The 27406-nt window shown below is 56.9% G+C and overlaps 11 protein-coding genes across 11 annotated transcripts; 5 read left to right on the top strand and 6 right to left on the bottom strand.

Moving 5' to 3' along the window:
- Positions 1-113: 113 nt before the first annotated feature.
- On the top strand, positions 114-4332 carry C8Q71DRAFT_857090 (NADP-dependent oxidoreductase domain-containing protein; the record flags this gene model as incomplete). Its single annotated transcript, XM_047927370.1, has 18 exons — positions 114-152; positions 221-254; positions 315-385; positions 433-539; positions 599-650; positions 711-757; positions 815-940; positions 1004-1093; positions 1158-1225; positions 1285-1373; positions 1523-1568; positions 1600-1697; positions 1754-1784; positions 1851-1966; positions 2015-2034; positions 2205-2700; positions 2762-4214; positions 4271-4332. 18 exons carry the CDS (start codon positions 114-116, stop codon positions 4330-4332), a joined length of 3045 nt encoding a protein of 1014 aa, XP_047779956.1.
- A 1578-nt stretch (positions 4333-5910) lies between these two features.
- On the bottom strand, positions 5911-7035 carry C8Q71DRAFT_568716 (uncharacterized protein). Its single transcript, XM_047919419.1, has 2 exons — positions 6471-7035; positions 5911-6419 (listed from the first exon to the last, which is right to left on the bottom strand). The coding sequence occupies exons 1-2, from the start codon at positions 6619-6621 to the stop codon at positions 5962-5964; spliced, it is 609 nt and encodes a 202-aa protein (XP_047779955.1). The 5' UTR covers positions 6622-7035; the 3' UTR covers positions 5911-5961.
- Positions 7036-8755, bottom strand: C8Q71DRAFT_568715 (uncharacterized protein). Its single transcript, XM_047919418.1, has 4 exons — positions 8423-8755; positions 7996-8375; positions 7564-7936; positions 7036-7481 (listed from the first exon to the last, which is right to left on the bottom strand). Exons 1-4 carry the CDS (start codon positions 8508-8510, stop codon positions 7450-7452), a joined length of 873 nt encoding a protein of 290 aa, XP_047779954.1. The 5' UTR covers positions 8511-8755; the 3' UTR covers positions 7036-7449.
- A 149-nt stretch (positions 8756-8904) lies between these two features.
- C8Q71DRAFT_857088 (uncharacterized protein) lies at positions 8905-9977 on the bottom strand (the record flags this gene model as incomplete). Its single annotated transcript, XM_047927369.1, has 8 exons — positions 8905-9021; positions 9075-9125; positions 9190-9288; positions 9343-9393; positions 9448-9526; positions 9578-9758; positions 9813-9863; positions 9920-9977. The coding sequence occupies 8 exons, from the start codon at positions 9975-9977 to the stop codon at positions 8905-8907; spliced, it is 687 nt and encodes a 228-aa protein (XP_047779953.1).
- A 1730-nt stretch (positions 9978-11707) lies between these two features.
- On the bottom strand, positions 11708-13222 carry C8Q71DRAFT_568452 (uncharacterized protein). Its single transcript, XM_047919417.1, has 4 exons — positions 12994-13222; positions 12632-12918; positions 12175-12579; positions 11708-12123 (listed from the first exon to the last, which is right to left on the bottom strand). The coding sequence occupies exons 1-4, from the start codon at positions 13052-13054 to the stop codon at positions 11881-11883; spliced, it is 996 nt and encodes a 331-aa protein (XP_047779952.1). The 5' UTR covers positions 13055-13222; the 3' UTR covers positions 11708-11880.
- Positions 13223-14919: 1697 nt separating this feature from the next.
- On the top strand, positions 14920-17471 carry C8Q71DRAFT_568344 (MFS general substrate transporter). Its single transcript, XM_047919416.1, has 14 exons — positions 14920-15291; positions 15368-15379; positions 15429-15544; positions 15602-15620; positions 15684-15873; positions 15927-15958; positions 16010-16046; positions 16110-16559; positions 16615-16730; positions 16780-16923; positions 16981-17058; positions 17122-17172; positions 17232-17254; positions 17308-17471. The coding sequence occupies exons 1-14, from the start codon at positions 15222-15224 to the stop codon at positions 17437-17439; spliced, it is 1470 nt and encodes a 489-aa protein (XP_047779951.1). The 5' UTR covers positions 14920-15221; the 3' UTR covers positions 17440-17471.
- Positions 17472-18264: 793 nt separating this feature from the next.
- On the top strand, positions 18265-19798 carry C8Q71DRAFT_857084 (uncharacterized protein; the record flags this gene model as incomplete). Its single annotated transcript, XM_047927368.1, has 2 exons — positions 18265-19252; positions 19311-19798. 2 exons carry the CDS (start codon positions 18265-18267, stop codon positions 19796-19798), a joined length of 1476 nt encoding a protein of 491 aa, XP_047779950.1.
- A 725-nt stretch (positions 19799-20523) lies between these two features.
- C8Q71DRAFT_857083 (uncharacterized protein) lies at positions 20524-21598 on the top strand (the record flags this gene model as incomplete). Its single annotated transcript, XM_047927367.1, has 8 exons — positions 20524-20581; positions 20646-20696; positions 20750-20930; positions 20983-21061; positions 21116-21166; positions 21220-21318; positions 21383-21433; positions 21464-21598. 8 exons carry the CDS (start codon positions 20524-20526, stop codon positions 21596-21598), a joined length of 705 nt encoding a protein of 234 aa, XP_047779949.1.
- On the top strand, positions 21588-23154 carry C8Q71DRAFT_568105 (uncharacterized protein). The gene is made up of 4 exons (XM_047919414.1): positions 21588-22086; positions 22134-22513; positions 22573-22945; positions 23028-23154. The coding sequence occupies exons 1-4, from the start codon at positions 21999-22001 to the stop codon at positions 23057-23059; spliced, it is 873 nt and encodes a 290-aa protein (XP_047779948.1). The 5' UTR covers positions 21588-21998; the 3' UTR covers positions 23060-23154.
- Positions 23155-24313: 1159 nt separating this feature from the next.
- C8Q71DRAFT_568153 (uncharacterized protein) lies at positions 24314-25289 on the bottom strand. Its single transcript, XM_047919415.1, has 3 exons — positions 24843-25289; positions 24669-24786; positions 24314-24595 (listed from the first exon to the last, which is right to left on the bottom strand). The coding sequence occupies exons 1-3, from the start codon at positions 25155-25157 to the stop codon at positions 24540-24542; spliced, it is 489 nt and encodes a 162-aa protein (XP_047779947.1). The 5' UTR covers positions 25158-25289; the 3' UTR covers positions 24314-24539.
- Positions 25290-25484: 195 nt separating this feature from the next.
- Positions 25485-26948, bottom strand: C8Q71DRAFT_796309 (uncharacterized protein; the record flags this gene model as incomplete). Its single annotated transcript, XM_047925667.1, has 7 exons — positions 25485-25697; positions 25762-25979; positions 26044-26235; positions 26290-26440; positions 26497-26592; positions 26655-26851; positions 26909-26948. 7 exons carry the CDS (start codon positions 26946-26948, stop codon positions 25485-25487), a joined length of 1107 nt encoding a protein of 368 aa, XP_047779946.1.
- Positions 26949-27406: the final 458 nt, after the last annotated feature.

The raw sequence follows: 27406 nt of genomic DNA, 5'->3' as shown, positions 1-27406 counted from the left end.
CATCAAGTAGGTCTCCGGCAGAGCGTCACATACATGGTGCGGGTCTTTCAAGCTGCAAGCTCGACAGTCCATTGACCGCACAACACAGGAGCGACTCCTAACCGGAAGCAGATATGGCACCGCAACAGAAAAGTGCGTTGAACATCGGCATGGTAGGTTCAACTCAAGTTTGAGTCGCGCTCGCCGGCCCATGCTGAAAACCACGGATATCCGTTAATAGGGCGCCCTGACGTTCGGCAAAGAGGGCAAAGAGGGTACCTTAGCGCCTTAAACGCGAACCTGACCCCATCCGAAATTGACGCATCGCTTGCTAGGCGCGAGTGGCCACAACCTCAAAGATGTTGAAGCCATCCTGGATGTATTCCAAGCCCATGGGCACACCGAGGTTCGGTGTAAACTAGTCTGCGAGGCTGTGAGTCTCACGATTCTCAGGTCGACACGTCGCGTGTCTACAATGGCGGGACGAGCGAGGAGGTCCTTGGTGCAATCGGATGGCAGGCGCGCGGTCTGCAGGTCGAGACGAAGCTCTACCAACCATCGTGAGTACCAGCCCTTACTACACCGCGACCAGACCCTGGCTGAACGAACTGTACCGTAGGTGGCGAAAGCCGTCCCCAAAGAGTTTGCAATCACTCACTCGCCTGAGGTGTGTCTGGCTTTGACTATCATTCAACTATGCAAAGTCTGACTTCGGCCGTGTGACTGAAAAGGATATACGCAAGCACATCGAAGGGTCTTTGAAGGCACTCAACACAGAGTACGTTCATAGAGGATGTTTCTCCTATGATATCCGCTGATGCCTGCGCGCTTTCAGCCAACTTGAGCTGTGGTACCTTCATGGGCCCGATAGAACGACACCCTACGAAGTGACATTGAAGGCTGTCAGTGACCTCTACAAGGAGGGCAAGTTCCGCAGTTTTGGTATCAGCAACTACATGACGTGCGTACCCAATGCCCACTTCTTCGCGGCAAATAGCAACTGATGAGATGCCCCCCCCCCCAGGTGGGGAGTTGCGGGAATCGTACAGGTATGCAGGGCCAACGGGTATATCCAGCCGACTGTGTACCAGGGTATCTACAACGCTGTTCATAGGTCAGTGCGCGTCATAGTGAGAGGCGCTTTGCGAACCAACCTATCACCCCACTTCGTCTGACAGGAAAGTAGAGCCTGAGCTCTTCCCTTGCTTGCGGAAGTACGGCATCAGCTTCTATGAGTTCAACCCTTGTAAGAGTCGGTCCTGATGTCCTGGACCATATCGAGGCTGACGAGCGGCATCGCAGTAGGTGGAGGCTTCTTCACAGGGAGATACAACTCGCTCGACCAGGAAGTTGAGCCTGGCTCTCGGTTCGACCCCTCGAGGGTTCAGGGACGAGTGAGTGTACTGCTTCAGAGAGCCTCAGGATGTGTTCTTACAGGATGCATTCTGATACGCTCACATACGACATCGTAGAGCTATCGTGCGACGTAGGATTCTACTTCGTCAACTTGGCAGGATCTCAGACTACTCACCGACACTGACAGGTATTGGAACAAGCCATATTTCAAGGCACTTGCTTCGATCCAGAAGGTCGCCTAGGAACATAAGCTGACGACGGCAGAGATCGCGCTGCGCTGGATCTCGCACCACAGCCTGTTGAAGAGCGAGTACGGCGACGCGGTGATCATCGGCGCCTCAAGCTTGAACCACATTGAACAGGTGCGTGTAGCGGGTGCTGTGCTCTTTGGGCAGCGACTGACCAATGAATATCGCAGAACATGCTCGACCTGGAGAAAGGCCCACTGCGTGAGTACATTGTCTGTTAAGTTTTCCTCGCGAAAGCGTGCTGATGCAGGCGTTTGGTGCATGTAGCCGAGGCTGTTGTGAAGGCTTTGGATCAAGCTTGGCTGTCGGTCCTGCCTTACGCCGCAAACTACTTCCATCGACGCGATATACTGCGAGTGGCAGAAAACGAGATCGATACTACTGTATTAGTAGATAATGTGTCATATCCACTAGGTCTGACTACATACCAGACGCAGTTGATACAGTCACTGTCAGTGGACGTCCCAGCAAGTTGAACACAGATCATGACATACTTAAGTTACAGTCTGGCAATGCACTACTATAGTAGTACGCGGAGGAGGGGATCTGGAGGAGATACTCCCGAACAATGAACATCAATTGCGACATTGACGCGATCAGGTGATCTGAGCGCTCTGTTAGAGACACGTTGAGGGCCCGTTTCCGAAGGCTTGCTGGTTCTCGTGCCAGTGGGCTGTATCGTACCTTCGAGACGTGCCGTCCCATATCCATGCCTCCTGCCTGCTTGCCACCAGAGCTTCTGCAGAATATCTTCCAGAACTTATGTCCTCATTCTCTCCCTCGCGACCCGGGCCCCGATGACTTCAGGCTCATCCGCAGTATCCACAACAGCCGCCGTTCCTCCTCTGAAGCTCAGCATCGACGACAGACCCTCGCTGTGTGCGCACGAGCGTGTCGCGCCTTTTGGGAGCCAGCGGTACGGGTTCTATGGAGAGAGCAGAATCTCGTCGACTTCCTAGATGCTGTTCTAGACCCGAACGCCGAGTTCGGTGCTGTCAAGGGGCCTGCACCTGTTGACGATATATATGGAGCTGTTCACGGAGGCGATGCATATGAATCCGACGATACAAACGAAGACCTGGCTGAGGCAGACTCTTATCAGGGCCCATATACCTATGTGAGCTCATGCCAATGCTTCGTCTGTGATGCATGGCTGTTGCTGAACACCGGTCACAAAGCGGTATCTGTCAGGCCGTATTTCACCGGAAGATTGGTCACGCTTCCAGCGCTATGCACCATTCGTTCAGGTGCTCCGATATCCTAGGAACCGGTGGATTATCGACCCTTCTGTCTTCCTGTATATTCTGCAGTACGCACATGGCAAGCCGCTCTTCCTGAACGTGCGTGAGCTCGTCTGGGAGCACGCCACACCCGAGATTATATCAGTCATCTCGCCGTCGATTCGCGTTCTGCGTCTACCAGAAGACAGCACACAGCAAGAGAATTGCGGACTGGTCCAGGAATTCGCGTACCGCATGCGGCGGCATGCCCTAAAATCATCGCTTCCCTCTATTGTCAAGGACCTTCCCAATCTCGAGGAGCTTGAACTACGATCACTGGGTCACAGCCAATTCTGGACCGACCTCGAGGCATCGAGGGAACCCCACCAGTCTTATCTACCGAAACGAATCCACACCCTCCGCATCTACGAATCACAACGTGTTCTTCAAGCTGCCCTTGCTGTCGTTTCAAAAATCGAGGGATTGTCCACGCTCGAGATATCCCTATTCCATGCCCGTGCCACCACTGACGGGGACACGAAGCCGTTGAATGACCTCCAGGTGAACACGTCGGCTGCTGTTCGACCGTTTACGAATCTCCGACGCCTGCGGATCAATGGGCCGATGTCGGGTGTAAGAACCCTTCTCAACGCCTTCGTTACCCCTGGACTGGAGGACGTGGAGCTTCATTGTGAATATGACCTAGACGACAGTTCGGACACGGCGGAGGACGTGCTTCACACGACCTTTGATCTATTGCGTCGCCATTATGCAGCGTCTCTGACGAGACTTCATTTCACCCTCTGCGACACATATGTTTCCTTCTTCCCGAACTCTCCATCCAGTGGCGCTCAGTTTCTTGAACCAGGGGCCCCGCTACTCGCACTTCGTCACCTCCGGGAAGTGGAGATACTCCAGCATGCCACGGACGATGAAATCTACTCCGATGCTAGCATCCTCCGCTTACTGGAGGCGTGGCCTGCGTTACAAAAACTGATCCTACCTAGAATCATCTTTTCCCCTTGCATGCTTCAACGCATCGCGCGCACATGCCTTGGGCTCCGAACCTTCATGGCGGCGGGGTTTTCTTCACACTTTGTCGAGGAGCTCTCCACGATGTCTGTCAAAGACTCTGCCCTTCAAAGCAGTGTAGAATGCGTCGCGGGAGCAAAGCCTGCACTTCGGGAGATCCGTTTCCAAGAAGTGTTCGATCTTGAACATACAACCGACTCGGACGTCAGCAGGATTGCATCTTTCCTCGACTCACTCTTCCCCCACCTTGACGTTGCACAGTGCTTTGTGCCATGCTTCGCCAGGGCCACTCCAAGCTACATGAAACAATCCCTCCGTTATTGTGAGATGGCCAATGAGATCTTGGAGAAAGTCAAGTTGCTGCAGCTTGCGCGAAAAGGTACTTGACCTCATCATTCTAGTATCTTTACGCCATACTGAAGCCTCCGACTGTAGCGAGATCAATAGCAGAGCAGTCCTCAGGTGCTGGCGTTACCACTGATGAGCGGAACCGATGACTGAGTTGGAGTACGTCCACCCTGTAATGCACATATCTACAGCTAGCAGGTACACAATGCAACGCGATACACCATGCATCCCCTATCTCATATTGAGCGTTGACGCAGAAGATTTGCCCTCATAACATCGCGCCCTGACGTACGCATTTAGATCCCTCACGCTGGTCAATATAGCGGCTTCCTGGACTCGGCTGGACGGTGTTCGCTGAATGGTAACTCAAGCTTTGTACGATCCGAACTTCTCGTGGTACTTATGCAGGAATGGCCAACGCGCAGTTGGCACGCCACGACCATGCATAGAAATCCCATGGTGAGTGCTTGCGGTTGCTAATGGTCGTACTTAAGCTAAGAGGATTGCTTCTTTTATTCCACGACCGGGTCGGCGATGATAGTTGTCGAACGATCGGCGACGGCGCCGTGAGCTGCGGCGGCCCTGCAAACTCGAGTTATCCTGGAGGGATACACGAAGCCCTGCACGAGCTTGCCATCGACACCTCAGGCTGTAATCAAACTCACGGTCTGTATTTTTCATTCTTCGACCGAGTCGACGTTCAGCCACTCTCCGGCAGGCTACATTTGCACGCTCGAGAACTCTTCTGCATCTGACAACCTAAATGTCTACGAAACACGTATCCGACGATCGAGATCATGATGACGCTGTGGCCAAGGGTCCCTCCTGAAAGGTCCCCAGATACTCGTCAGCGCGGGCCGTTCTAACGGACCTAAGTACAGTACAATGCTCACCGCGACTCTGGATCTCTGGCCACTCAAATCATGGCGCGCACACGGACAAGATCTAGGCACTGTGGTCAACATCGATCACCCATTTTAAGACGCTCTATTATCATACCGTCATCGTTCGTGTTCATGGGGTCTAACGCCAAGCGGTCAGTTACCACGCCTTGGAACTGAAATACTGTCAAACGAACCTGCAACTCTCTTCTCTGGCGTAACCACGGCCGCAGCCTGCGACAGTGCAACCATGAGAAGGACGGCGAGCGCAAAGAGCGAGGTGCGGGCCTGCATTGTGGCTGGGGAGGCGTACGGGTGGTGTCGAACTCGACGGGTGCGTCTGTCCCTGCAGGTCCGGGCGCGGTAGGCCTCGAGCTTCTTATGGCCCGGCCGTATTGCGGCACACATCCGTTTCCGCGCGGTCATGTGTCTCGCCACCGATGTCCTCGCAGCATGACGTTCTACCGCCCATCGCGCCCTACAGCGCCCTACGCATCTTCGATGCGCCCGTACTTCTCGTGGGCAACTTCGCTGCTAGTTTGGTGCTTGAAGCGAGGGCGACTGCCGGCGCGCGCGCGACTCCCTGCGATCCCCATAGCAGCGCTGCCCGCCAGAAGGCCAGCAACTCAATTGGGAGGACTCACCGTGGCGAGCCTAAAGCTCAGGCGAGTCTCCGCTACTTCTCGAAGCCGTCTTCGTTTCAAAAATCCCGAACTGGCACCGTGCTGGCTCGTCAGATCTACCAATCGGTCACTATTGGCTCGCCGAGGGCCAGCGCTACTGAAACCTACCTGAACACGACGTGTATGACCACGAACCGCGTCTGCGCTCGTCCACATAGTAGACGATAGTATGATATACATTCCAGTAGCCATTGAAAGGAATCGCATTTCGTTACTAAGCTGTCGTATTCTTGTTGACCACCCAATGCCTGTGCTCTTGCTGATTCTTCTCAACCGCATCGTACACCGCGCGGAAATCGCGACACCGATACGTTCCTCTCCTATCAACATTCTCGGGGCTCCAACGATCCGCCAGGAACGTCTCGAGGTGCATGTCCCCGCGGCACAGCACCATCTGCCGGATGTAGTTTATGCAGTGCTGCGCACGCTCCATGTCGCGCTCCTCGAGCGGGAGGAGGTACTGCGCGCGGAGGACGTCCAGGCAGCGCAGCTGGTGGAACATCGAGGGCATGTACGGTTCCGAGTTGGGTCCGTCCCCGACGTAGACGAGCCCGTCGTGCGGCACGAGCGCGGCCCACTGCTGCTCCGCGTCCAGGCCGTAGCGCAGGTAGTAGTGGTCGAACTGGAGGTGCACGGGCCCCCGCTCGACGTCCCACAGTGCGGACGTGAGTTCTGCGAACTGTTAGTGAGCGGCGTTATGCGGCGATGCGGAACGGGGCGTGCCTTCGCGTGCGACAGCGGGCTCGACGTTGGACGGTATGCGCTTCGCCCAGTGTAAGTATGTTAACTTTCCGAAGAGGCTCGCTGCGAGTAAGGTGCACGCTGCCCAGATAGTCAGGGCCTCCAGGTTGCGCTTCATCGTGAATCCCTGCATGCTCCGCTAGAGCGATGGTGCACAAACAGTCTGGAGGTAGACGTCAACCCGGCTTATCACGCTGCCCACTATCGAGTTACACTCACCACCTACAGAACGGACTTGGACCGACGTTCAGATTGTGGCGGCCAGTCAGCAGAGATCCTTGGGTTCACTCTAAATGGCAGGATTCTGTGTCTCGGGATCACATGCGCTCGCGGAGGACGAGAAGCCAGCAACTCCCGACTCCGGACGAAGTCCACACGCGAGAACCTTCCGCACGACCTTCTACCGTCTACGCCGAGTGGTCTTGCGCCCGCGCCGCCAGCCTCTTCCTTTGACATCTTTCCGATGGACCGCACAGCACGGGCGCCGATACCTCAGTACGGACTCGGAGGACCAGCAGAGTGCACAAGAAGCCCAAAGACGTCGTGCTATCGTAGCCTAGGATAAGATCTGGCAAGATACGCCCAAGGAGCTAAATCTACACCACACACTCTGGCTCTGGCAATGGACTGCCCGCAGGAAGTTTGAGCCTATCTACGCGTTGGCACTGCATCGAGGCCGTTCGTCCTTCCATCGCGCTGCCATGTGCGGAGAAGATTGTGGTACCCTCAGTCCACCCGCCCTGTGTATGGCCAAAGAATACGGGCCTCGTGCTCCTCCGTACTCTACAGATGACCGCCTCGGTGGCCCCGGACCCCTCGAGTTCGTCATCACGGCACAGGCCTTGGCACGTCCGAGCTCGAGCGCACCTCCTCGCAAACGGCGCTGCATCACCAGATAGCGTACAGTACACACACAAATGACATTCCTCCTTCCTGCCCGGACGCGCAGGGCTCGTGCGCCCTAGATGGTCTGGTGCTGATGCATGTACAATCCTGGCAGCCCGCATCAGCATCTTGTGATTCATAGCTCGCGCCATCGATGCGCGCGGCGGAGGCGAGCTCGAGGAGCACTCACCCCAGGTCTGGTTGTGGTTCGACCATACGTCCACCAGGCACTCCTCCGAGCTTCCCTCCGCACAGCCGACCTCGAACGAGTGGTAGGTCCCCCACGCGCACGCGAAGCGCGGGAGCACCTCGAGCTCCGCGCCGACCGCCGCCGTGAAGGCCGTGGGCGGCGCAGCGCACCGCGGGCGCGCATTCCAGGTGACCGCTGAGACGTCGAGGAAGCGCGGGATGTCGAGCGGGCAAATCTGTAGCTGCAGCGCGGTGCTGCTGAGCGCGGGCTGGTCTTTGCCCTCGACGTGGTCTGACGGGCCGGGCAGGCGGAGGACGAGCGAGCATTCCTCCATGCCGAAGTCCATCGCGCGAAATTGCGCGATCGTGCGTGTCTGAGAGGTCATCGTCGTGAGCTGAGAGTCCGAGTGAGATAACTATATGCTATGCGCACCATGTCGTCGATGAGCAGATGCCTGTCGTACGGGGACAACGTCCCCATCATCGTATTCCACACCTCATGCTCGCCCCTGCTCCCCGCTCGGTCTGGCTCGTCGCGGAACACCTGCGTCGCCACGCGCGGCCTGTTGAGGAGCGGCTCGATGCGGTCGGGCTCGACACGTCCCAGCTCATAGAGCTCCTTTAGCCCGATGTACGGATTCGCGAGGGGAAGATCGGCGGCGTCGAAGTACTCGGTGGCGAAGATGCGCGATATGTACGCGAGGAAGGCAAGGTCCGTGAGCGCGACGAGAAGCAGGGTCGCGAGGGCGTATTGCCAGAGCGGCCTGGCGAACCTAGAGCTGGACTTGTAGGCCCCGGCGACCTTGGGTGATCCTGCGGGCCGTCAGAGGATATACATGAACTCGTATGAATAGACGTACCCTTGTACTCGGTGTCCAGGAGCTCGAAGGAGCTACTGCTGGAGTTGAGTAGCCCGTCGCTCTCCTCACGGGCACTGTGCTTCAGCATAGTCCTCGCAGACGAAGGTGTTGTGCAATGATACTGTGTTGCAGCACCAGGTGGCTGAGGTCTTGGCTGCTCAGAACAGGCTCAGGCCGCAGGTGAGATGGCCATGGCGAGGCTGAAGTGGGGATGCGTGCTTCTCGACCGAGCCAGAACCGCGGTCCGCCATCCGCCACAGATGGACGTCGGAGGGATGCCCGCTCGCCGGCGCCGGGAGATGCAACCAGAAGACCGGCCGGCCGTGCGGTGCGCGAGCTTCCATTTACCACGCCGGCCTTCCTGCTCACCGTCTGCGATGTGCTCCGATACTGGCGGAGTCTCCCCCGGGATGCCCAGCAGGCGGCGGACGGCGGATACGATGTCTTATCTGCGCATAACGTACACCGGATCTCCAACATGATCACGGCTCTTTTGGATTTGTCTCCCATGCAAACGCCCAGCTCGGCCACTCGCCCCAGGGCGACTGGAACACCTGGTGACCCTTCACCGTCAACCCTATGTGTTCGTATACGACGATCTGCAAGATGTTTGACAATGAGATACTCGTCGTTAACGAAGGAGGAGACTTACGTTGTGCTCGTTACCCGTGGACAGCGCTACGACTGCCCCCATCTGCTTCGCCTGGTGATAACAGTGTCAGTGTCGCGCATCAGACTCGGGAGGACTTCATCGCTGAGCTACGCACCTCCTCGTACGCCATTTTGAACATTGCCGACGCGATGCCTTTACCTTGGTACTCGGGCTGTACCATCACGAGGTTGCAGAAGTGCACCTTGGTTTGGGACTGTGAAGCCGGCAGTCAGGAAGGGGCGGCGGAACCAGCGGTCAGCACACGAACCTGCGGGATGCCGAAAGCCTCGTCGAGGTATTTTGGAAACTCGCGTCCAAGCTAATGCCGTTCGTCACTAACGCGTCCGCATTGGGCATGGGAGACGCAGCTTACCGATTCTGCGAAGTACTTCTTCGCTTCATCCGACATCTTCTCCATGAACTCGTCGAAGCCGAACTGCCTCCGGTCTTCTCTGGAGCACCATGAGACCGCGTTGTAGCCAACATTCGGTGGTGGGACTCACGAGCCGAAAAGGTCTTGCCCCAACGGGAGCCACTGCGAGAACCCGACGAGAACGCCGTTCTCGTCCGTCGCGACGTACGTTATGCCCGCGCCCTCCCACAACCACGTCGCTTTGATGATCGCGTGCATGAGCAGCGGCAGCAGCTCGAGGTTTCCGCCCGTCCACGCCTTGCACGACGGGTCTGGGCGCGCGCACGCTTAGCCAGAGACCGTATCAGACACGCTAGTTAACTCACCTCCCACCTGGAGCGCGTTCGTGAGCTTGACCGCCTGGTCGATCATCTCCTCTGCAACCGCCTTCCGTCAGCACGGGCGATACTCCGGGAACGCTGATTTCACGGACCAGTGGGTTCTTTCACCTCAGAGATTGTAATGTTCGACGGGAGGACTATTGTCGTCATATTTCACAGGCTGGGTCGGACTTCGGCTCGGGAACACTTCTTTTTGAGAGTTCTTGTTGAGAGGGTTCCTGTACCAGGAGATGACACGACAATAAGACAGTGGGCGTGGGCGACGGCGGAAACCAAGCACGGTCACTAGTACGCGAGGCGATGATCGCGAGAGCGGGCAAGGCGAGGCGGCGAGCTAGACTAAGGTGGAAGCTGGGCAGAATGCGTTGAATGGCATCGTGTAGAGTGGGCGCCTGATCGCCGGCGCGCTACGGGCGCTCCGGAGTCCGGCCGGAGGCTTGTGCCGTGAATCTGCCGGCGTCCGATAGAATCGCAATCGAGATCTCCTACGAAATGGTCCCGCTTAGAACCCCCGCGATGCTCCTCCGAACAAGGCCGCTAACCACATACGGCAAGTCCTCCGAAGTACGCATTTGCTGGGACAGTCGCGTGGACGTCGAAGCTAGGCATGCACTGCAATGTTTGCTTCGGGAGACTGCCGTAAGCTGCCGTAAGTCACTATATTGTCGTATGTCGTAAGCTGTCGTAAGCTGGTAGGAGATCTCAAATCTTGTGCGGAATGCAACATTGATATCACCGTCAGCGCCCGGCATGAGCTCACATGAGGCCGCCTCGAGGACACTGGACCACATGTCACCGTCTACTCATCTTCTCCGTGGACAGCGCTCTTCCGTCGGGCTTCGCCGTGTTAGTTGACGACGCGGCCCAGAGGTAAGCAGTTCTTCGCAAGTACTGCGGGAGTAAATCCCTTACTTATCACCCGGAATCCACGTCCAGACTCAGGCCCCGGTTCTGATGTACCGCGATACCTAACACCAGTACCGGCGTAGGCACTTGTCGACAACTTGAAGGGTCACTCAGACATGCCCTCTAAGCAGCTCGCGCTCACGATCCTCGCCGTGCTGGCCCTCGCGAACGTCTACCTCGACGTGCTCCTCTCACGTATTGCCCAGCAGGTAGCACGACGCCGGGAACGACCACTCTCGACCTATTGTAAGTCGCTCATAACCTACCCCAATCCCCACCTCACCATGTGCTCCCAGCCTTCCTCGACGACGACCGCCCGCCGCTCTTCCCCGGCAAAGGCGCCAAGCGGTCCGTGCGCATGTCCGTCGAGGACTCCGCGCACTACTCCCTGCTCTCGGCCCAATCCACTGAGGAGTGGCTCTGGATCTCGACTGTGGGCGACGGCGACCTGCGCCTCGGGCCCGCGCACCGCGTTTTCGGCGTGGGCATGACGCACCAGCAGCACTGCCTGCAGTACCTCCTCGACGCGCTCCAGGCACCGCACCCTGCTCGCGGAGAGCACCGGGAGCATCCCGAACATTGTTTGAACCATATCCGCCAGTACGTTCTCTGCGACGCGGATATTACCCTCGAACCGCCCAACGTCTTGGACCGAAACTTCACGCAGGAGAGGTGGATCGGCGAGCACCAGTGTGTAGATTGGGAGATGTTGAGAGCGGAATTCAGGCGGAATTGGATGGAGTGGAGGCTCGTGAGGGATGGGAAAGAGACGGAGATACCGAGCTTGGCGTTGTATGCGTAACGGAGGTTCTGTTCGTTTTTGCTTGTAAGTTTCACTGTTTTCTTCGGATCTTAGTACTCGTCTCGCAGTGTTGCTGCTATGGTACACTCGTTGTGGCCTATAATCCCAACCAATAAGGTAACAAGTAGCACAAGCACAACACCCACCACTAAAACAGATCTGCAAACACCCAATACACAGTTGAATGAAGGTATTAATCGATAGGAAAGAGCGTGCTGAGGGCACTCTCAGCAGTCGATAGATACTGGTACACAAATACAATCGCACCGCTCCTCGCGCCTCCTCTCGGTAGATCCGATAAAATAAGCCTCAAAGCCCATAAGCCCCATGATGCTCATTAGAGTCTCAAACCGCGTCATACTCCAAGGGCGACTCCAATTTTGACTCGCGCAGAGAGCCGTCGCGGAGCGAGGTCTTGGACAAGGAGATGTGGCCGCTGTTGTTGTTGTTGAGAGTGCGGCTGCCGGCGGTCGCGTTCGCGCTCATTGAGCGATCCGCAAACGAGATCGTCGTCATGTTGTTGTGCGTCTTGCGGTCCCAGGCCGAGCCGGTGACGACGCGCAGGATGATGAGCTGCGGGGAGATGACCTGGCACATGGGTCAGCCAAACGTCAGTTGATAGTCCGACTGGGCACCCACCGTGAACATCGCGTAGAAGCTCATGAAGAGCGCACCGAGGTCGCTCCCGATCGCAAATGTGACGAGGTACATGAGGCCGAAGACGGTGTAGAGCAGCGCGGACTCGACGATGATGCTGGCGATGCTGAAGTACTGGCGCGTGCTGCCGTTCATGAGCACGCGCTCCGTCGTGCGCGCGAAGTAGATGATGCGCCCGACGATGAGCACGGTCATGGAGATGTTGATCGCCATCGTGCACGCGAGGTACGCCGTGCTCGTCGTCTGCGCGAGCCCCGCGTAGTCGTTTCCGCCCGGGCTCCCCGAGTAGTAGAGCGTCGTGATCCCGAGGCCGACTGAGGCGAGCCAGACGAGGCATGGCAGCGCGATGATGAAAGGGGTTTGCCAGAGCACGAAACAACGGTAGATCTGCCAGCAGCCAGGTAAACAAGTATCCTCATAACCCAGTATACAAACTTACCAAAAGAGCATCCGCGAGGATTTGAACGAGCACGTTCGCAGCGGAAGCCCAGGTCTGGTACCATACCGCGGCGTTGTCGGCGAACCATTGTTCGGATCCACCAGGATAGTTCTGGTTGACGATCCACCACTCTTCGCCGAAGACGCAGTTTGCCGCGAGGTTGATGGTGCAGCACAGGAGGAGGACAGTGCTGAATACCATGAAGAATATGTCGACTCTATTTCGGTGCTGCGACTTGCGCTGGTACAGCACGCGCATGGATGCGCCATAGATGACGAGCTCGATCCCTGCGAAATCACCGTTCGTTAGCCCAGCGATCATATCACACAGTATTTTGCTTCCGGCTTCGCGAACGCACGCACCGTAGAGGATGCTGATCCCGATGTTGCCAATGTACCACCCGTGCTGGAACTCTGCAGACATCTTGCTGAGAACGGGGAAGGCAGGGTACGGTCTTCGCTGTCAGCGGCGGACGGCCCAGAGGCGTGGAAGGAGGTTGGGAGTGCTCGGGGCAGGGAACTGACTCAGACTCGCTCGCAGCTGATCGCCTATTTGATCGTGCTCGGAAGCGCAGAGGCGCCTGCGGACACATGCATTTCTCCTTCAATCCAGCGTCTCGCACGGGGATCATCTCACAAGATGTCAACTCGATAAGTGGGCTGGACGTGGCTCAAATGACGCGGTGGCATGCAAACCCCGACCTCGCATCAATCAGTATGTACTCCAGATAGCTATCAGTCGATGGGAGACACAGGTCGGTCATCTTGCGCTGTCTACATCCCGCGCTAGGCTGATCATCACAGTCCCGCTGGAGAGTGAGATCGCGCTCAGATGAGGAGACACGATAGTTAAATGTCTCGACGTATGTGGTTGTGCTTGCGAACGGTTTAGGGACAGCATGCTCTCGATGAGGCGACTGGCTGTTCCAGTTGAGAACGTCTGGAGCGCATCTGCGAATTGAGGCCGATGGGGTCCCTGTCGAAGAGAGTTCATAGCGTTCATTGCCTCCTACATTGACGGATATCGCGGCTTGGCCTGTGACTTCGTGGCAAGGGCAAGGCACCTCGCGGTCAACGGCGCATCTTGTTCATCGCAGGCATCCCGTTGATCGTACCAAGCGGGATGATGGCAGGCGACAGCGAGAGATCAACAGAAGCTCTGAGTTTATAGACAGCCAGGGAGGACCAGGACTTGATTGCGATGTCAGCTCATCCTCGACAGCGTGGTGCCAGTGTGTAATAGCACACAGCCATTTGCTGTATTCAGCGCATGGCAAAATCATGCAGACACCGAGACCACGGTTGGTAGTGGCAGGGGAGGCGTCCGGTGGTAGCTGAGTGGGTATGAAGATTTATGTGGCCGGAAAAGGGTGCCTGCCTTCTGTTGACATTGTAGATAAGTGCAAACAGAACGGATCATGCGAAGTTGCGTGACTGACCGAGGTACCCATATGCCCTGTCCTCGGCCGCCCGAGCCCACGTCACTTAGGATCAAGCGGGCCTGACTTCTGAATGGACCTGCTGCTATCTGCCAGCGGACTGGTTATGATGCTACTGCACGTACCAAATCGTATGCCAGGCCCCCGTCAGCCTGTCAGGCGTCTGTAAGCGGAGATACGGCGCATCTGGGCGGTCAAGCAAGGTACTTACGCATACCATAGTGGGCGACCTAGACTGCAACCCCGAGCCGTCGTGGGGCCGGATGATCAGTGGAAGCTTGACTCAAGGACAAGCCTGGGATATATTTCATTGTAGCAATCAATGAAGCTCGGGCCTCAGTGTCATAGAGAGTTGATGGCGCGGGCTTGTGTATACAAAATCATAAGTCTAGCCTTGAACCGGGCCTGCAAGCTGAAGCAAGCGAGTCTTAGTGAGAGCGAGTACCGCTTGAGACTTGAGTACGGCGGTCTATCTTTCGGTTCTAGCTGGTCCGGCGCGCAGTTGTCGTGCTGGAGCGAGAAAGGAGACCGAGTTGACCGAGGTTGACCGCTGTTGACCGACGCCAGACCGACGCCACAACGGCGCCACGAGGGCGTGTACCACAATACTATTACATAATCCCTACGCCTCTATATTGCCTATCATTCGCCATGTGCACTGCTGCACCGTACGTATACACTGGCCAATGTGCTACGCCTGCATCGGCCTACCTCTACTTGCATGTAGGTGCAGTGATGACGGTATAACTCCGAGCGTTTGAGCCCAGCAAAATGCCATGCGAAAGTATGCCGTCCCAGGTGCTTCCTTCCCGGGATGCATGCGATCCCGGCGTGCTTCGGTCCCTCGAATGGACGGATGTCTGATACACATGCGTGCTTCTCTGACCGCGACCTCGTGAACATCTGACAAAAGCATCGCTGTGCCGCAGGGCTCTGGCGATGCGCGGCGAAGCTCGAGGTTCCAGCGGTGGGGCCCATCTGCAGCAGACCCGCGCCCCGGCAGCGCCTCCCCGCCCAGGCGCAACTCTATCAGGAGAAGCACCTCCAGGTCACATATCTTGCGCTCTGCGGCCGGGCGAACAACCTCTGCCCCTTCGTTGACGATCGACGTCGAGCAAGAAGGCGTCCGCGCCGTGCAGAACCACTGGCATCATGAAGATCTTCTCAGATCTCCGCATCCGCTCGCAGGGCTGGAGGTCCTCACCTGCCTATGTGACTTTTGGCAAGTCTCTTCAACGGTCTTGATGGCTGTCTCGCTGACACACATGCCTATATGCGCCATTCGACGGAATCTGCAGTGGTGGCATTGGGTGAGTAACTCCTGCCATGCTTGAGACAGTACTAACGCCTACTCACCAGGCCTGGCGCTGGACTGTCTGAACTACAACATCGTCGTCACCGTCTTTCCGTTCCGACTGGAGGAGCTACACTACAGCCATGTCTCGTCCCTCGTCGGATGGCTGCTATTCTTATATGTGAGTCTGTCTGAAATTCCAGCCATCATCCCCTGTGCCTGTACTGATGGCGCGTAGTCAGCGGGTCTCGTCGTCGGTAAGCCCCCCTTGACGGCCCTGCATACATGTCAATACCCTTCTCACAGTACATCATGCTCAGCCACACCGGTGATAGCGATGGTCTCTGAGCGGCTACGGTCAAGGCGTATGGTCCTCATCGTTGGCCAGCTGCTCCTGGTCGCGTCGCAGATATTGTTGATGGAGTCCCCTGCGTTCTGGATGATGTGCGTCGGTCGGTTGTTGGAGGGATTTGCTTCCGCGGTCATCATCGTTGCGGGCTTTGCTCTCATGTGCGTGCGTCTGTTACGTCCATGATGCTGTTCACCGAGCCTGTCAATGTTAGATGTGACGCTACTCCGGAAAAGGACGTCGGTCGTACGTACCTTACAGACAAGCGCCTGACGTGCGTGCTGACATGATTTGTAGAACAACTCGGGCTCGTCATGGTGGGCGTCCCACTAGGGTGCGCCGATGCGTTTTTTCCAGTGTTTCGAATAATTTGATTCATTCAACTTCCCCATACCAGACAACTGATCGCACCACCTGTCGGCGGCGCGCTGTACGACCGCTGGGGCTACCGCGCGCCCTTCATCTTCACCATCATCTTCACCCTCCTCGACCTCCCCGCGCGTCTGCTCGTGCACGAGAAGCCGCCCGCAGACTCCCTAGACACCGAGGCGGCCGCGACAGCGACACCGCAGTCTGAACCCGATCCGGAGAAGGCGGGTGACGTGGGGTCGCCCATCTCGCCCATGTCGCCTGCGTCGATGTTCTCCGAGTCCACGGAGAAGGTATCGTCGGTGAGGAAGGTGCTCGGCGCGGAGGCGGCAGTCGCGGTCGCGATCAGTGCGTCCGAGATGCCCGCGGCGCCGGTACAGACGAAGGAGAGGAAGGAGCTGTCTCTCCTGCAGGTCATGCACAAGCTGCTGACTTCGACGCGGACGCTCGTCGTGCTCTTCAGCACGTTCACCGGCTCGTGAGTGTATGCGTGGTCTCAATGGAAGATGATGTGCTGACGACTGCTGTATCAGGTTTGCGTTCGCTGCACTGGACGTGACGCTCCCTCTGCGCGTGCAGGCCCTCTGGAACCTTAACTCGACGAAGGTCGGCTTGGTGTACCTCGCCTCGCTCGTCCCCACTCTCGTTTGTACGTCCCCGACCTTGTTCACTTCTATGTCTACTAACCACGCCGTCAGCCTCACCCCTCGCAGGCAAGCTCAGCGACAAGTTCGGCCCTGCATGGGTCGCCACGGTCCTTTTCGTGTGCGGCATCCCGTGGTTCGGGCTGCTCACGCTCGATTTCTCTCTCGCGTTCTTCATCGTTGCGTTCGCTGTCGAGAGTGAGTCCCCTATATGCAGCGCTTGTATATGCGCACATTCTGACTTGGGATCGTCAGACTTCTTCATTGGTGCGACATCGTCCCCGCTTACAACCGAACTCGCGGCTGTGACACGTAGCATGGAAGGTGTAGGCTGTAAGTGCGGGAAATACGGGGGTGATTGTTCGCTGGTGGCTGATTTTTGTCTTCTCTCCGTAGATGCACACACGTATGGTACCTTCAACGTTGTGTATGGACTCGCCAATGCAGGTAGGCTTCATGCTCGCTCTGCTATTTCGGCCTCCAGATGTGCTTACTCAATCTTCTAGCGGGATCCATCGTCGGGGGACAGGTGAGTACACTGAGCGTTTACCTCACGAACACTGTCACTGACTCTGCATGCAGGTCTACGGCCATCTGAGCAATGGCTGGGATGCTCTGTGCTATATCGACATCGGTGTTCTGGCTCTCACCCTCGTCCTCGTGCTGCTGTTCATCGGCGAGACCCCGATCCTGCGATTGCGCCTCCACAAGTGAGACCGCTCGCCATCCCCTCACTCTCACCTGGACGCTCCCATTGATGCGCGTTTCACCATCCGAGCTAGTCTTGGATCGGGACTGTTTTCTCCTTCAATTGTTCATCGTCATACGATACGCGTATCATTCTTTGTTCTGAGGCATGTCCTCGTGTAAGCTTATTTCTCTGTCGGACTTGTGTATTTTGCTGTTTTAATCTCGCCGTGATATGCATTCGCATACATTGTAGACGTCGTTCCTTTTACGTTATGTAGCAATAGATCAATCCAGTTCACTCCTTGCATCACCGTACCCGTTAATCACACCCTTCCTTTGCATTTGGCATCCTTTATCGTCTTGATGTTACTCCGTATCAAGCGTATTCTGCAGTACGTAAAAGCGACTCACGGTCAGAGAGTAAACAGTGGTGTCGCCTCAGGTGGGTGACCTTCGACCCTTTCAATGGACTCACTTGTGCCTGGCACGACCGCAGAGAGCGCCTGAGAGCTTCTATGCCAGGGAACAGACCGCTTGCTGACAATGGCCAACGGCCCGACAGCGGCGACGAACCTTATCAGCAGGCCGCTTGAGGCCTTTCGCGTTCTCTCGGACAATCACAGTAACTTGCAGTCTCCCACATCGTCCTGTCAGTATGTTCCACTAGTCTGACAAGCCTCAACTGATGATTGGAACATTCAGGACATGCAGACGATCACCTCAGGCTCGGGGTCTCCAATTGGCTCCGAGTCCCCTGGGCACAAGACAAGCGTTTGCGGTACTTTGTCCACAGTCCTCCGGCAAGCTCGTTCATTCTGTGGCACCCAACTTCCCAGGGCATGTCGTAAAATGGTCTGCAAGGCAGGGCGAATGCTGTGCAGGCCAACGTACAAGGCGTTCTCACCGAATGCTAGCCCCTGGTCGGTGGCTGGATGGAATTCTTCTGCTCCCCCTCCCTTACCGCTGACGCTCAGTGATACTTCCTTGGCCGTCCCCTTGACATTTATTGGTTCTTTACCACCGACGCTGATCGATCGCATTCCTCTCGAAACATTCGAAGGCATCATCGACCAAATGGACCATCCCTCATTACCCGTCGCCGCGCTAGTCTGCAAGGCATGGCATCACCGTGCGACGACCAACCTCTATTCCACAGTCGAGATCATATCGCGCACAAACTACCATCTCTTGGTAGAGCGGTTTCGAACATCGTCCCACGTCCAGCAGATGCTCGCCCGCACGCGCACAATCATCGTAAAGGGGTTTAGCTACCCTGTCACCCGGGCCACCTTCCTGGACTCCCTGCCTCTCGTGTTCGCCACTGCACTACCTGCTCTGAGAACGTTCGCCATCTATGGTGCGCTCCGGCCTGCCATGCATCCAACCTTCTATCGCGCACTCCGCCAGTTCGGCCACCTCCTGTCCCTGCATCTTTCTGATGTCCGGCTGAGTAATGTTACCGAGCTGCAGCGGGTCGTCTACGCATTCCCTAATCTGCAAGCGCTGCACTTACGCGGTGTAACCTTGGTGCAAACAGACTCTGCCTGTTGCAGGTACCAATTGCCGACGCATACACCGCTAGAGTACAAGCTCAAACAGCTTGAACTCTTCTTGGATGAGCGTGAAGGCGAAAGACCCTATCTTACTTGCATAACCAATTGGCTTGTAGGCTCAACCATCTGCGCTTCCCTCACCGACCTAGCGGCGGGCCTCAACGGCTTAGAAGTGAAATTTGGGGCACGTGGACAGCAAGGGCGGGCCTGCGAGCAGATCACCCTACTCCTCGAAACATGTGGACCATCATTGCTATCCTTTCACGGGCGACTCGCTGCGATGGGTGCGACATAGCTCTACCCGCGCAGCAATTCATCCACTGACGCTGGGTCACTTCACAGTTGAACCTCCTGCTGGTTACCACCTCGTGCACAATACGGCACTGCGGCGTCTGACGCTAGAAGTGGATCTTTTCAACGTTGGTCACTGGGAAGAAAAATGGCTACGAGCAGCGAGTCGGCTCTATGCCACTCTTTCCACTGTTCGAAGCCAGCAGCTGGAGTGTATCACAATCAAACTCACATATGATGATTGGGGCAGTGACTGGACACTTGAGTCGGTCCTTGTGGGTCCGGAGGCACCTATCCTCACCCAGGAGATGTTGACATCACAATGGCGCTCCCTGCACGACGTGATGGACCGCTTGTATTCCGACAAGCTCAGGGACGTCACTGTCGAGACATTGATTCTACACTATGGAGGGCTATGGAGCGAGGAGGAAGCCAACGCTGTTGATCAACGCATAATACCCATTTATCGGCAATTATTCGCGCCATGGAATCATCGTGGCATAGTCAAGATGACAAACATTGACCACGCACAAGGTTAACAGCCTGAGCACAAACGTGCTCTTAAAACTTACCTAGGAAACGGTACGCTTCTCGTCCAGATACCCGCCGCTTGTACTGATGATGCAATGGCTACATGTAGATCACATGTACTCTTCCAATCGTATCGTCCTTCAGTACATTCACGGACGCAGCGAAACACGGACTGTGACATTTGCCCTCGCGTTGTCATCGGATATGAATCCCTTTTTGCCCTGACTATCGTGATTACCGACCGCATTCAGCTGGGGGGGACTCTATTGACGACAGTCTGCCAAGTGGAGTGCGTCAACAAACCTTCATATGAGGTACGGTGGGTATGCGTACTTCTAAGATCGAGGCCTTGTTTAAAGGAACTTCGGAAGCTTATGGCGGCAGTATGAGCGGAATCATTTTAGGAGATCTCGATCTCGATTAATTATATTCACCAGGCCGGCCGGACTCCGGAGCGCCCAGGGAGCGCCGGCAGCTCGTCTTGGATTGGATTTGTGAATGTGAAGCCTGGTTACACGATGCCATCCAACGCCCAAACGCATTCTGCCCAGCTTCCACCTTAGTCCAGCTTGCCGCCTCGCTTTGCCCGCTCTGAGCTCTCGCGCTTATCGCCTCGCGCAGTGACCGTGCTTAGTTTCTGACGTTGCCCACTGTCATATCGTCACCTCACCTCCTAATAGCCCTCTCAAGAAGCGTTGCCGAGGCCAGTTCAATTGCCTGTACGCCGTGAAATATGACGACAGTTGTCCTCCCGTCGAACATCACGATCTTGGAGGTGAAACAACCAACCGGTCTGTCGATTAGCATGCCCGACATGTCGGTATAGTAGAGCGTTCTGACGGACGGCGGCTGCAGAGGCCATGATCGACCAGGCGGTCAAACTCACGAATGCGCTCCAGGTGGGAGGTGAGCTAGCCAGAATGTCTGCCTGTCTCTGGGCTCAGCCTGTGCGCGTGCAGACCCGTCGTGCAAGGCATGGACGGGCGGGAACCTCGAGCTGCTGCCGCTGCTCATGCGCTCGATCATCAAGGCGACGTGGTTGTGCGAGGGCGCGGGTGTAACGTACGTCGCGACGGACGAGGAGGGCGCCCTCGTCGGGTATTCACAGTGGATACCTTCGGGGCGGGACCTATTTGATTCGTGAGTCCCACAGAGCGTCGGATGCAACCCGGTCTCTCGTTGACCTCTCCAGGGAGGACCAACGGCAGTTCGGTTTCTACGAGTTTATGGAGAAGATGTCGGATGAGGGGAAGAAGTACTTCGAGGAATCGGTGAGCTGCTCCTCCGTGCCCCGTCCGGACGTTTTTAGTGACGGAGGGCGCTAGCTCGGACGTGACTTTCCAAAGTTCCTTGACGAGGCTTTCGGCATCCCGCAGGTTCGTGTGCGGACCCCCAGTTCCGACGCTCTGCCTGATTTCCGGCTGCACAGTCCCAAATCAAGACACACTTCTGCAACCTCGTGATGGTGCAGCCCGAACACCAGGGTAAAGGCATCGCGACGACAATGTTCAAAATGGCGTACGAGAAGGTGCGTGGCTAGGCAATGGCATCCTCCCGAGTCTGATGCGCGAGACTCATTATATTGTCACCAGGCGAAGCAGACGGGGGCAGTCGTAACGCTATCCACGGGTAGCGAAGACAACGTAAGTCTCCTCCCCGCTGACGATGCGCAGCTCACGAACGACCTGCAGATCGTCGTGTATGAGCACATAGGGATGACGCTGAAGGGTCACCAGGTGTTCCAGTCGCCCTGGGGCGAGTGGTCGAGCTGGGCGTTTGCATGGGAGACGAATCCGAAAGAGCCGTGATTCTGTTGGAAATCTGCCAGTGGTGTACGTTATGTTCAGATAAGACACCGTATCCGCCGCCCGCCGCCTGCTGGGCATCCCGGGGGAGACTCCGCCAGTATCGGAGCACATCGCAGACGGTGAGCAGGAAGGCCGGCGTGGTAAATGGAAGCTCGCGCACCGCACGGCCGGCCGGTCTTCTGGTTGCATCTCCCGGCGCCGGCGAGCGGGCATCCCTCCGACGTCCATCTGTGGCGGATGGCGGACCGCGGTTCTGGCTCGGTCGAGAAGCACGCATCCCCACTTCAGCCTCGCCATGGCCATCTCACCTGCGGCCTGAGCCTGTTCTGAGCAGCCAAGACCTCAGCCACCTGGTGCTGCAACACAGTATCATTGCACAACACCTTCGTCTGCGAGGACTATGCTGAAGCACAGTGCCCGTGAGGAGAGCGACGGGCTACTCAACTCCAGCAGTAGCTCCTTCGAGCTCCTGGACACCGAGTACAAGGGTACGTCTATTCATACGAGTTCATGTATATCCTCTGACGGCCCGCAGGATCACCCAAGGTCGCCGGGGCCTACAAGTCCAGCTCTAGGTTCGCCAGGCCGCTCTGGCAATACGCCCTCGCGACCCTGCTTCTCGTCGCGCTCACGGACCTTGCCTTCCTCGCGTACATATCGCGCATCTTCGCCACCGAGTACTTCGACGCCGCCGATCTTCCCCTCGCGAATCCGTACATCGGGCTAAAGGAGCTCTATGAGCTGGGACGTGTCGAGCCCGACCGCATCGAGCCGCTCCTCAACAGGCCGCGCGTGGCGACGCAGGTGTTCCGCGACGAGCCAGACCGAGCGGGGAGCAGGGGCGAGCATGAGGTGTGGAATACGATGATGGGGACGTTGTCCCCGTACGACAGGCATCTGCTCATCGACGACATGGTGCGCATAGCATATAGTTATCTCACTCGGACTCTCAGCTCACGACGATGACCTCTCAGACACGCACGATCGCGCAATTTCGCGCGATGGACTTCGGCATGGAGGAATGCTCGCTCGTCCTCCGCCTGCCCGGCCCGTCAGACCACGTCGAGGGCAAAGACCAGCCCGCGCTCAGCAGCACCGCGCCGCAGCTACAGATCTGCCCGCTCGACATCCCGCGCTTCCTCGACGTCTCAGCGGTCACCTGGAATGCGCGCCCGCGGTGCGCCGCGCCGCCCATGGCCTTCACGACGGCGGTCGGCGCGGAGCTCGAGGTGCTCCCGCGCTTCGCGTGCGCGTGGGGGACCTACCACTCATTCGAGGTCGGCTGTGCGGAGGGAAGCTCGGAGGAGTGCCTGGTGGATGTATGGTCGAGCCACAACCAGACCTGGGGTGAGTGCTCCTCGAGCTCGCTTCCGCCGCGCGCATCGATGGCGCGAGCTATGAATCACAAGATGCTGATGCGGGCTGCCAGGATTGTACATGTATCAGCACCAGACCATCTAGGGCGCAGGAGCCCCACGCGTCCGGGCAGGAAAGAGGAATGTCATTCGTGTGTACCGTATGCTAGCGGGTGATGCAGCGCTGATTTGCGGGGAGTTGCGCTCGAGCTCGGGGCCTGACCCATGATGAAACACTCGCGAAGTACGGAGGGGTACGGGCCCGTCGAGGACGCGGACATCGTCTATAGAGCAGCCTAGGAGGAGCACAAGGCCCGTCTTCTCCGACCGTGGACAGGGCGTGTGGACTTGAATGACTCGAGAGCGTACGTGCGCAGACTCAGCTTTCTCCGCACACGGCGGCGCGATGGAAGGACGGACGGACTCGATTGGATGCCAAAATGCGCAGATAGGCTCAAACGTACCGCGGGCAGTCCATTGCCAGTGCCAGAGAATGTAGTGTACATGTGGATTTAGCTCCTTGGGGCATATCTTGCCAGATCTTGTCCCAGCTGCTATAGCACGACATCTTCGGGCTTCTTGTGCACTTCGCTGAGTCTCCGAGCGCGTACTGAGGTGTCGGCGCCCGTACATACTGCCCGGCCCATCGGAAGTCTGTCGGTGGTAGCTGGCGGCGCGGGAGCAAAGTCACTTGGCGTATAGAAGGTCCCGCGGAATGTCTTCGCGCGTGCGCTTCATCCACAGCAACTGGCTTCTGGTCCTCCGCGAGCGTAAGTATGTGATCACGAACCCGACTCGGAACCGTACTTGCCCTCGATGTTCCACTAGCTACGCTGTCTCGACGTCCTCCGTGCGCAGTACCTCCTCCCGCTCGAGGAACGCGAATTGGAGCGTGCGCACCACTGCATGAACTACCTCCGCAGATGGTGCTGTGTCAGGGGGACATGCACCTCGAGACATTCGAATTTCTGGTGGATTGTTGGAGCCCCGATGATGTTGATAGGATAGGGACGTATCGGTGTTTGCCGCGCGGTGTATGATGCGGACGAGAAGAATCAGCAAGCGCACGGGCATTGGGTGGTGTAACAAGATTTGCTTTCCTCCAATGGCTCTTACTGGGATGTATATCATCATACCATCGTCTATGTGGGCGAGCACGGTTGCAACCCCATGTCGCGTTCAGAAAGGTTTCAGTAGCGCTAATTCTCGGCGAGTCCATGGGCTCCATTCTCGTCGAGGTGTCCGACGAGCCAGCATGGTGCCTATCGGGCTTGCTGTGAAATGACAGCTTCGAGAAGGCCAGTCTTTCCTCGCTATCTTCGCTAGATCTTCGCTCAGATCCAGTAGCGAAAACTCACCTGAGCTTGAGGCTCGCCACGGAGAGTTCTCCCAGGTTCTCCCAATTCAGTTGCCGCTCTTCTGACGGGAGGCACTGCCAATGATGGGAATCGCAGGAACTCGGAGTCGCACGCGCTTCACGCACTAAACTAGCAGCGAAGTGGGTCACGACAAGTACGGGCGCAAAGCCCAGTTGATCGTCATGCTGCGAGGATCGGCAGTGAGAAATACGGCACGGAAGTGGATAGTCACCACCGCGATACATCCGGGACCATAAGAAGCTCCAGTCTTGACGCGCCCGGACCTGTACGGACAGACGACCTCGTTAAGTTCGATCCCGCCCCTACGCCTCCTATAGCCAGAATGCAGGCCCGCACCTCGCTCTTTGCACTCGCCGTCCTCCTCTTGGTTGCGTTGTCGCAGGCAGCGGCCGTGATCACGCCAGAGAAGAGAGTTGCGGGTTCGTTTGTCTGCAGTACTTTCGAGGCGTACCGACTGACCGCTTGCCATTAGATCCCATGAACACGAACGAGGATGGTATGAAAGCGTGCCATGCCGTAGACGACTATACTGACGATAGTGTCCAGACCTCGTCCGTGTGCGCGCTCATATCTGAGCGGCCAGAGAAACAGAGTAGCAGTGAAGGTTGTGCTTAACCTTTCATGGCAGGAAACGGTGCATGCTAACGAGCTTGTGCATTCTTTGCAGGAGGAGCGCTTAATCGTAGAGTCGTGTCTTGACAGTCCAAGTGGCCTGCCGTTTGTCGATTGCATTGTGGTAGGCGGTCGAGGGACTCCGATAGTAGCCTGTATAAACAATAACTGAGAAGCCAACCTCCTATACAAGTTTGTAATGGCAACAGTCATAGTACTTCTCTGTCACCGTCCGTGGTGCAGAACACAGTTGAGCTGTGTGGAACCCTTGCCATTTGCATCCCAACCGAGGTCTTCCAGCTCCTCATCGACGCCATGGACAGGCACACATTATTCACCGCAGCGTTGGGTTGCACAACATGGTATCCTCGAGTGATGTGCAAGCTCTACTACTCTGTCGAGATATGCGATTGTCTAGGCTTTGACATGCTGTGCAGGTAGCACTTGTGGTACAGCATCAGATTCACGGGTACAAGCACAATCATAACCCTTGCAAGAGACTAACCTTATGCCTCCCAAGCAGCCTCAGCACAGTCGCGCTCAGGTCGCTTTCCCGCTTTGCAGCAGCGTCGCGAGGCTCTTCTCGTATGAAAAATCGATTCCGCCCTTCTCCTGCGCGCGCTTCAACTCATACTCAACCTCAGACTTGATGACCGCCAACAAGTCCTTAGTGCCATACTTAGGCTTCCACCCAATCGCACGCGCCCGGTCCGCACGGCAGCGGCATGTCGTGCCTCCATAGTTTCCCGCAAGCTAGCACACGTTCGAGTCAGTCGCTCGGTCGAACGCACTGTGCGGTGGAGAAATCGAGACGTACCACGGAGCCCCAATACTTCACGAGTTCTTCATCCGTGAAACGCGTCGGTTCCGCGTCCTCTGCGAGCCCGAGATCCACGAGAGCCTGTCCGATGGCCTTCCCGATCTCGTAGTACGAGACGTGTCCGCTCTCGCCGAAGTAATAGCCCTCCCAGCCGTGCCCGACACTCTGCGGGTTCGCGCTGATAGCGTCGAAAAGCACGGTGTATATGTCAGCGGCTGCGCGGGGAGCATGGGGTGTCAGCCGCTGTCACGGTGCATACGAGCTTACAAAATCACTGACTGTCGTCGATGTGGATAATCGGCCAGACGGCCTTGCCAAGGCCGATCATGCCCGCCCGCTTCCTGTCCAGCGCCTCCCTAATGAAGGCAGGAATCTGGATAGAAACCGGCTTCGCGATCCCAGCCTCGAAGACAGGTCCCGACGCAATACCGTCTACAATCCCGGGTAGGATGATGTACGAGCGTGCGTAGCCTGCGCAACTGCGTCAGCGTGCCGGGTCATAGCTGAAGTCAGAGGTGAACCTACCTTGCTCGTCTGCGCCGATGACGGCGAGGTCGATCTTACGGTGGAAGGCCGTCTCTGGAATAGCCTTGATCTGCTCGATGTTCAAGTCTGAATAGACCGTCTCCGCAGCAAAGTCTCCTTTCGCTGGCTCTGCGATCTCGCCTGTGCCCGACTAAAAGTGATCGTCAGTCGTGGAGTGGACTATGTACGCGCATTCGCTGTACTAACGGTGTGGATGAGAATGGGGAGCTCTCCGGTAGTCTCGTACGCCTTGCGCACACCCTTCAGGAGTGCGATTATGGCCGGTAAGTCGTCCGAGTTTGCCTGGACAGAAGAGCTGCGTCAGCATTTGCCATCAACTGGCAGAGACACGTATGAATACTGACGACGTTGAAAATAACATGCGCGCGCGAGGCAAGCTCCTCTATCTTGTCGTGATCGCTGAGAGAGGCTATCTCGGCTTTCACTCCCAACTTCTCCAGGAGCTTCGCCTTCTCAGGAGAGCGCACGGACACGGTAATACTGAAGGTATCTGCTTTGGGATGGTTCAGGAGGCGGTTCAAGACAGACCCTCCGATATAGCCTGAAGTATACAAACGATTATATCACCGCGTACAACGCCGTGAAACATTGCACATACCTGTAGCTCCGAAGAGAAGGATGTTCGTCTTTTTTGTCATGGCTGTTTGTTGCAATGTCAGATGCAATGTCAGAAAGAGACCCGGGGCATCGACGCTTTTATGTCGAAGTCAGTGGAGCCTCCCTAGCATCCGGTCCGTCGGTCAATCTGATGTCAGCGGGCTGTATGGCGTCATCTATGGTGGGTACATGGCTTCATAAGCCACCCTCGAGACACTGGAGAAGAGCAGTCGCACGAAGTCCAGGCAACGAGATATTCTCTGGGAATACGTCGACCAAAGGAACGCCAGCTTTGCCAAATTGGCAGCAGGCGATGTGTCAGGAGGCGAGCGCTAAGTCATTGCGCGATCGCCGGAGGGTTATCCGCTCTGTAAGCACCCCGGCCCGCCGGCCGGCCGCCATACTATATGGTGTCATTGGGCAGGTCTGGCGAAGTTGCGCCTGCCATCGACTACACACAAGCTTAAGCTTACTGCATCAGCGGGGCCTTTTTCTGAAC

The sequence above is a fragment of the Rhodofomes roseus genome (genome assembly GCF_022264815.1).
Source record: "Rhodofomes roseus strain CIRM-BRFM 1785 chromosome Unknown C8Q71scaffold_8, whole genome shotgun sequence".
NCBI classification, from domain to species: domain Eukaryota; kingdom Fungi; phylum Basidiomycota; class Agaricomycetes; order Polyporales; family Fomitopsidaceae; genus Rhodofomes; species Rhodofomes roseus.
Note: the sequence above shows the minus strand (reverse complement) of the source record. Positions and strands in the feature narration are given on the sequence as shown.

Bases quoted from the DNA above. Each gene is read 5' to 3' on its own strand.
- C8Q71DRAFT_568716 (XM_047919419.1), bottom strand. From the start codon at position 6,621: ATGCAGGGATTCACGATGAAGCGCAACCTGGAGGCCCTGACTATCTGG. The intron at 6,420-6,470 runs GCACGCCCCGTT...AACAGTTCGCAG, and splicing joins GCCCGCTGTCGCACGCGAAG to AACTCACGTCCGCACTGTGG.
- C8Q71DRAFT_568715 (XM_047919418.1), bottom strand. From the start codon at position 8,510: ATGCTGAAGCACAGTGCCCGTGAGGAGAGCGACGGGCTACTCAACTCC. The intron at 7,937-7,995 runs GTGCGCATAGCA...ATGACCTCTCAG, and splicing joins ATCTGCTCATCGACGACATG to ACACGCACGATCGCGCAATT. The intron at 7,482-7,563 runs GTGAGTGCTCCT...GCGGGCTGCCAG, and splicing joins GAACCACAACCAGACCTGGG to GATTGTACATGCATCAGCAC.
- C8Q71DRAFT_568452 (XM_047919417.1), bottom strand. From the start codon at position 13,054: ATGTCTGCAGAGTTCCAGCACGGGTGGTACATTGGCAACATCGGGATC. The intron at 12,919-12,993 runs GTGCGTGCGTTC...GTGATTTCGCAG, and splicing joins CGGGATCAGCATCCTCTACG to GGATCGAGCTCGTCATCTAT. The intron at 12,580-12,631 runs GTAAGTTTGTAT...GGCTGCTGGCAG, and splicing joins TCCTCGCGGATGCTCTTTTG to ATCTACCGTTGTTTCGTGCT.
- C8Q71DRAFT_568344 (XM_047919416.1), top strand. From the start codon at position 15,222: ATGAAGATCTTCTCAGATCTCCGCATCCGCTCGCAGGGCTGGAGGTCC. The intron at 16,560-16,614 runs GTGAGTGTATGC...CTGCTGTATCAG, and splicing joins TTCAGCACGTTCACCGGCTC to GTTTGCGTTCGCTGCACTGG. The intron at 16,731-16,779 runs GTACGTCCCCGA...CCACGCCGTCAG, and splicing joins GCTCGTCCCCACTCTCGTTT to CCTCACCCCTCGCAGGCAAG.
- C8Q71DRAFT_568105 (XM_047919414.1), top strand. From the start codon at position 21,999: ATGCTGAAGCACAGTGCCCGTGAGGAGAGCGACGGGCTACTCAACTCC. The intron at 22,514-22,572 runs GTGCGCATAGCA...ATGACCTCTCAG, and splicing joins ATCTGCTCATCGACGACATG to ACACGCACGATCGCGCAATT. The intron at 22,946-23,027 runs GTGAGTGCTCCT...GCGGGCTGCCAG, and splicing joins GAGCCACAACCAGACCTGGG to GATTGTACATGTATCAGCAC.
- C8Q71DRAFT_568153 (XM_047919415.1), bottom strand. From the start codon at position 25,157: ATGACTGTTGCCATTACAAACTTGTATAGGAGGTTGGCTTCTCAGTTA. The intron at 24,787-24,842 runs GCACGCTTTCAT...GCAAGCGGTCAG, and splicing joins GTATAGTCGTCTACGGCATG to TCGGTACGCCTCGAAAGTAC. The intron at 24,596-24,668 runs GTGCGGGCCTGC...CTGTCCGTACAG, and splicing joins CGGCGAGTGCAAAGAGCGAG to GTCCGGGCGCGTCAAGACTG.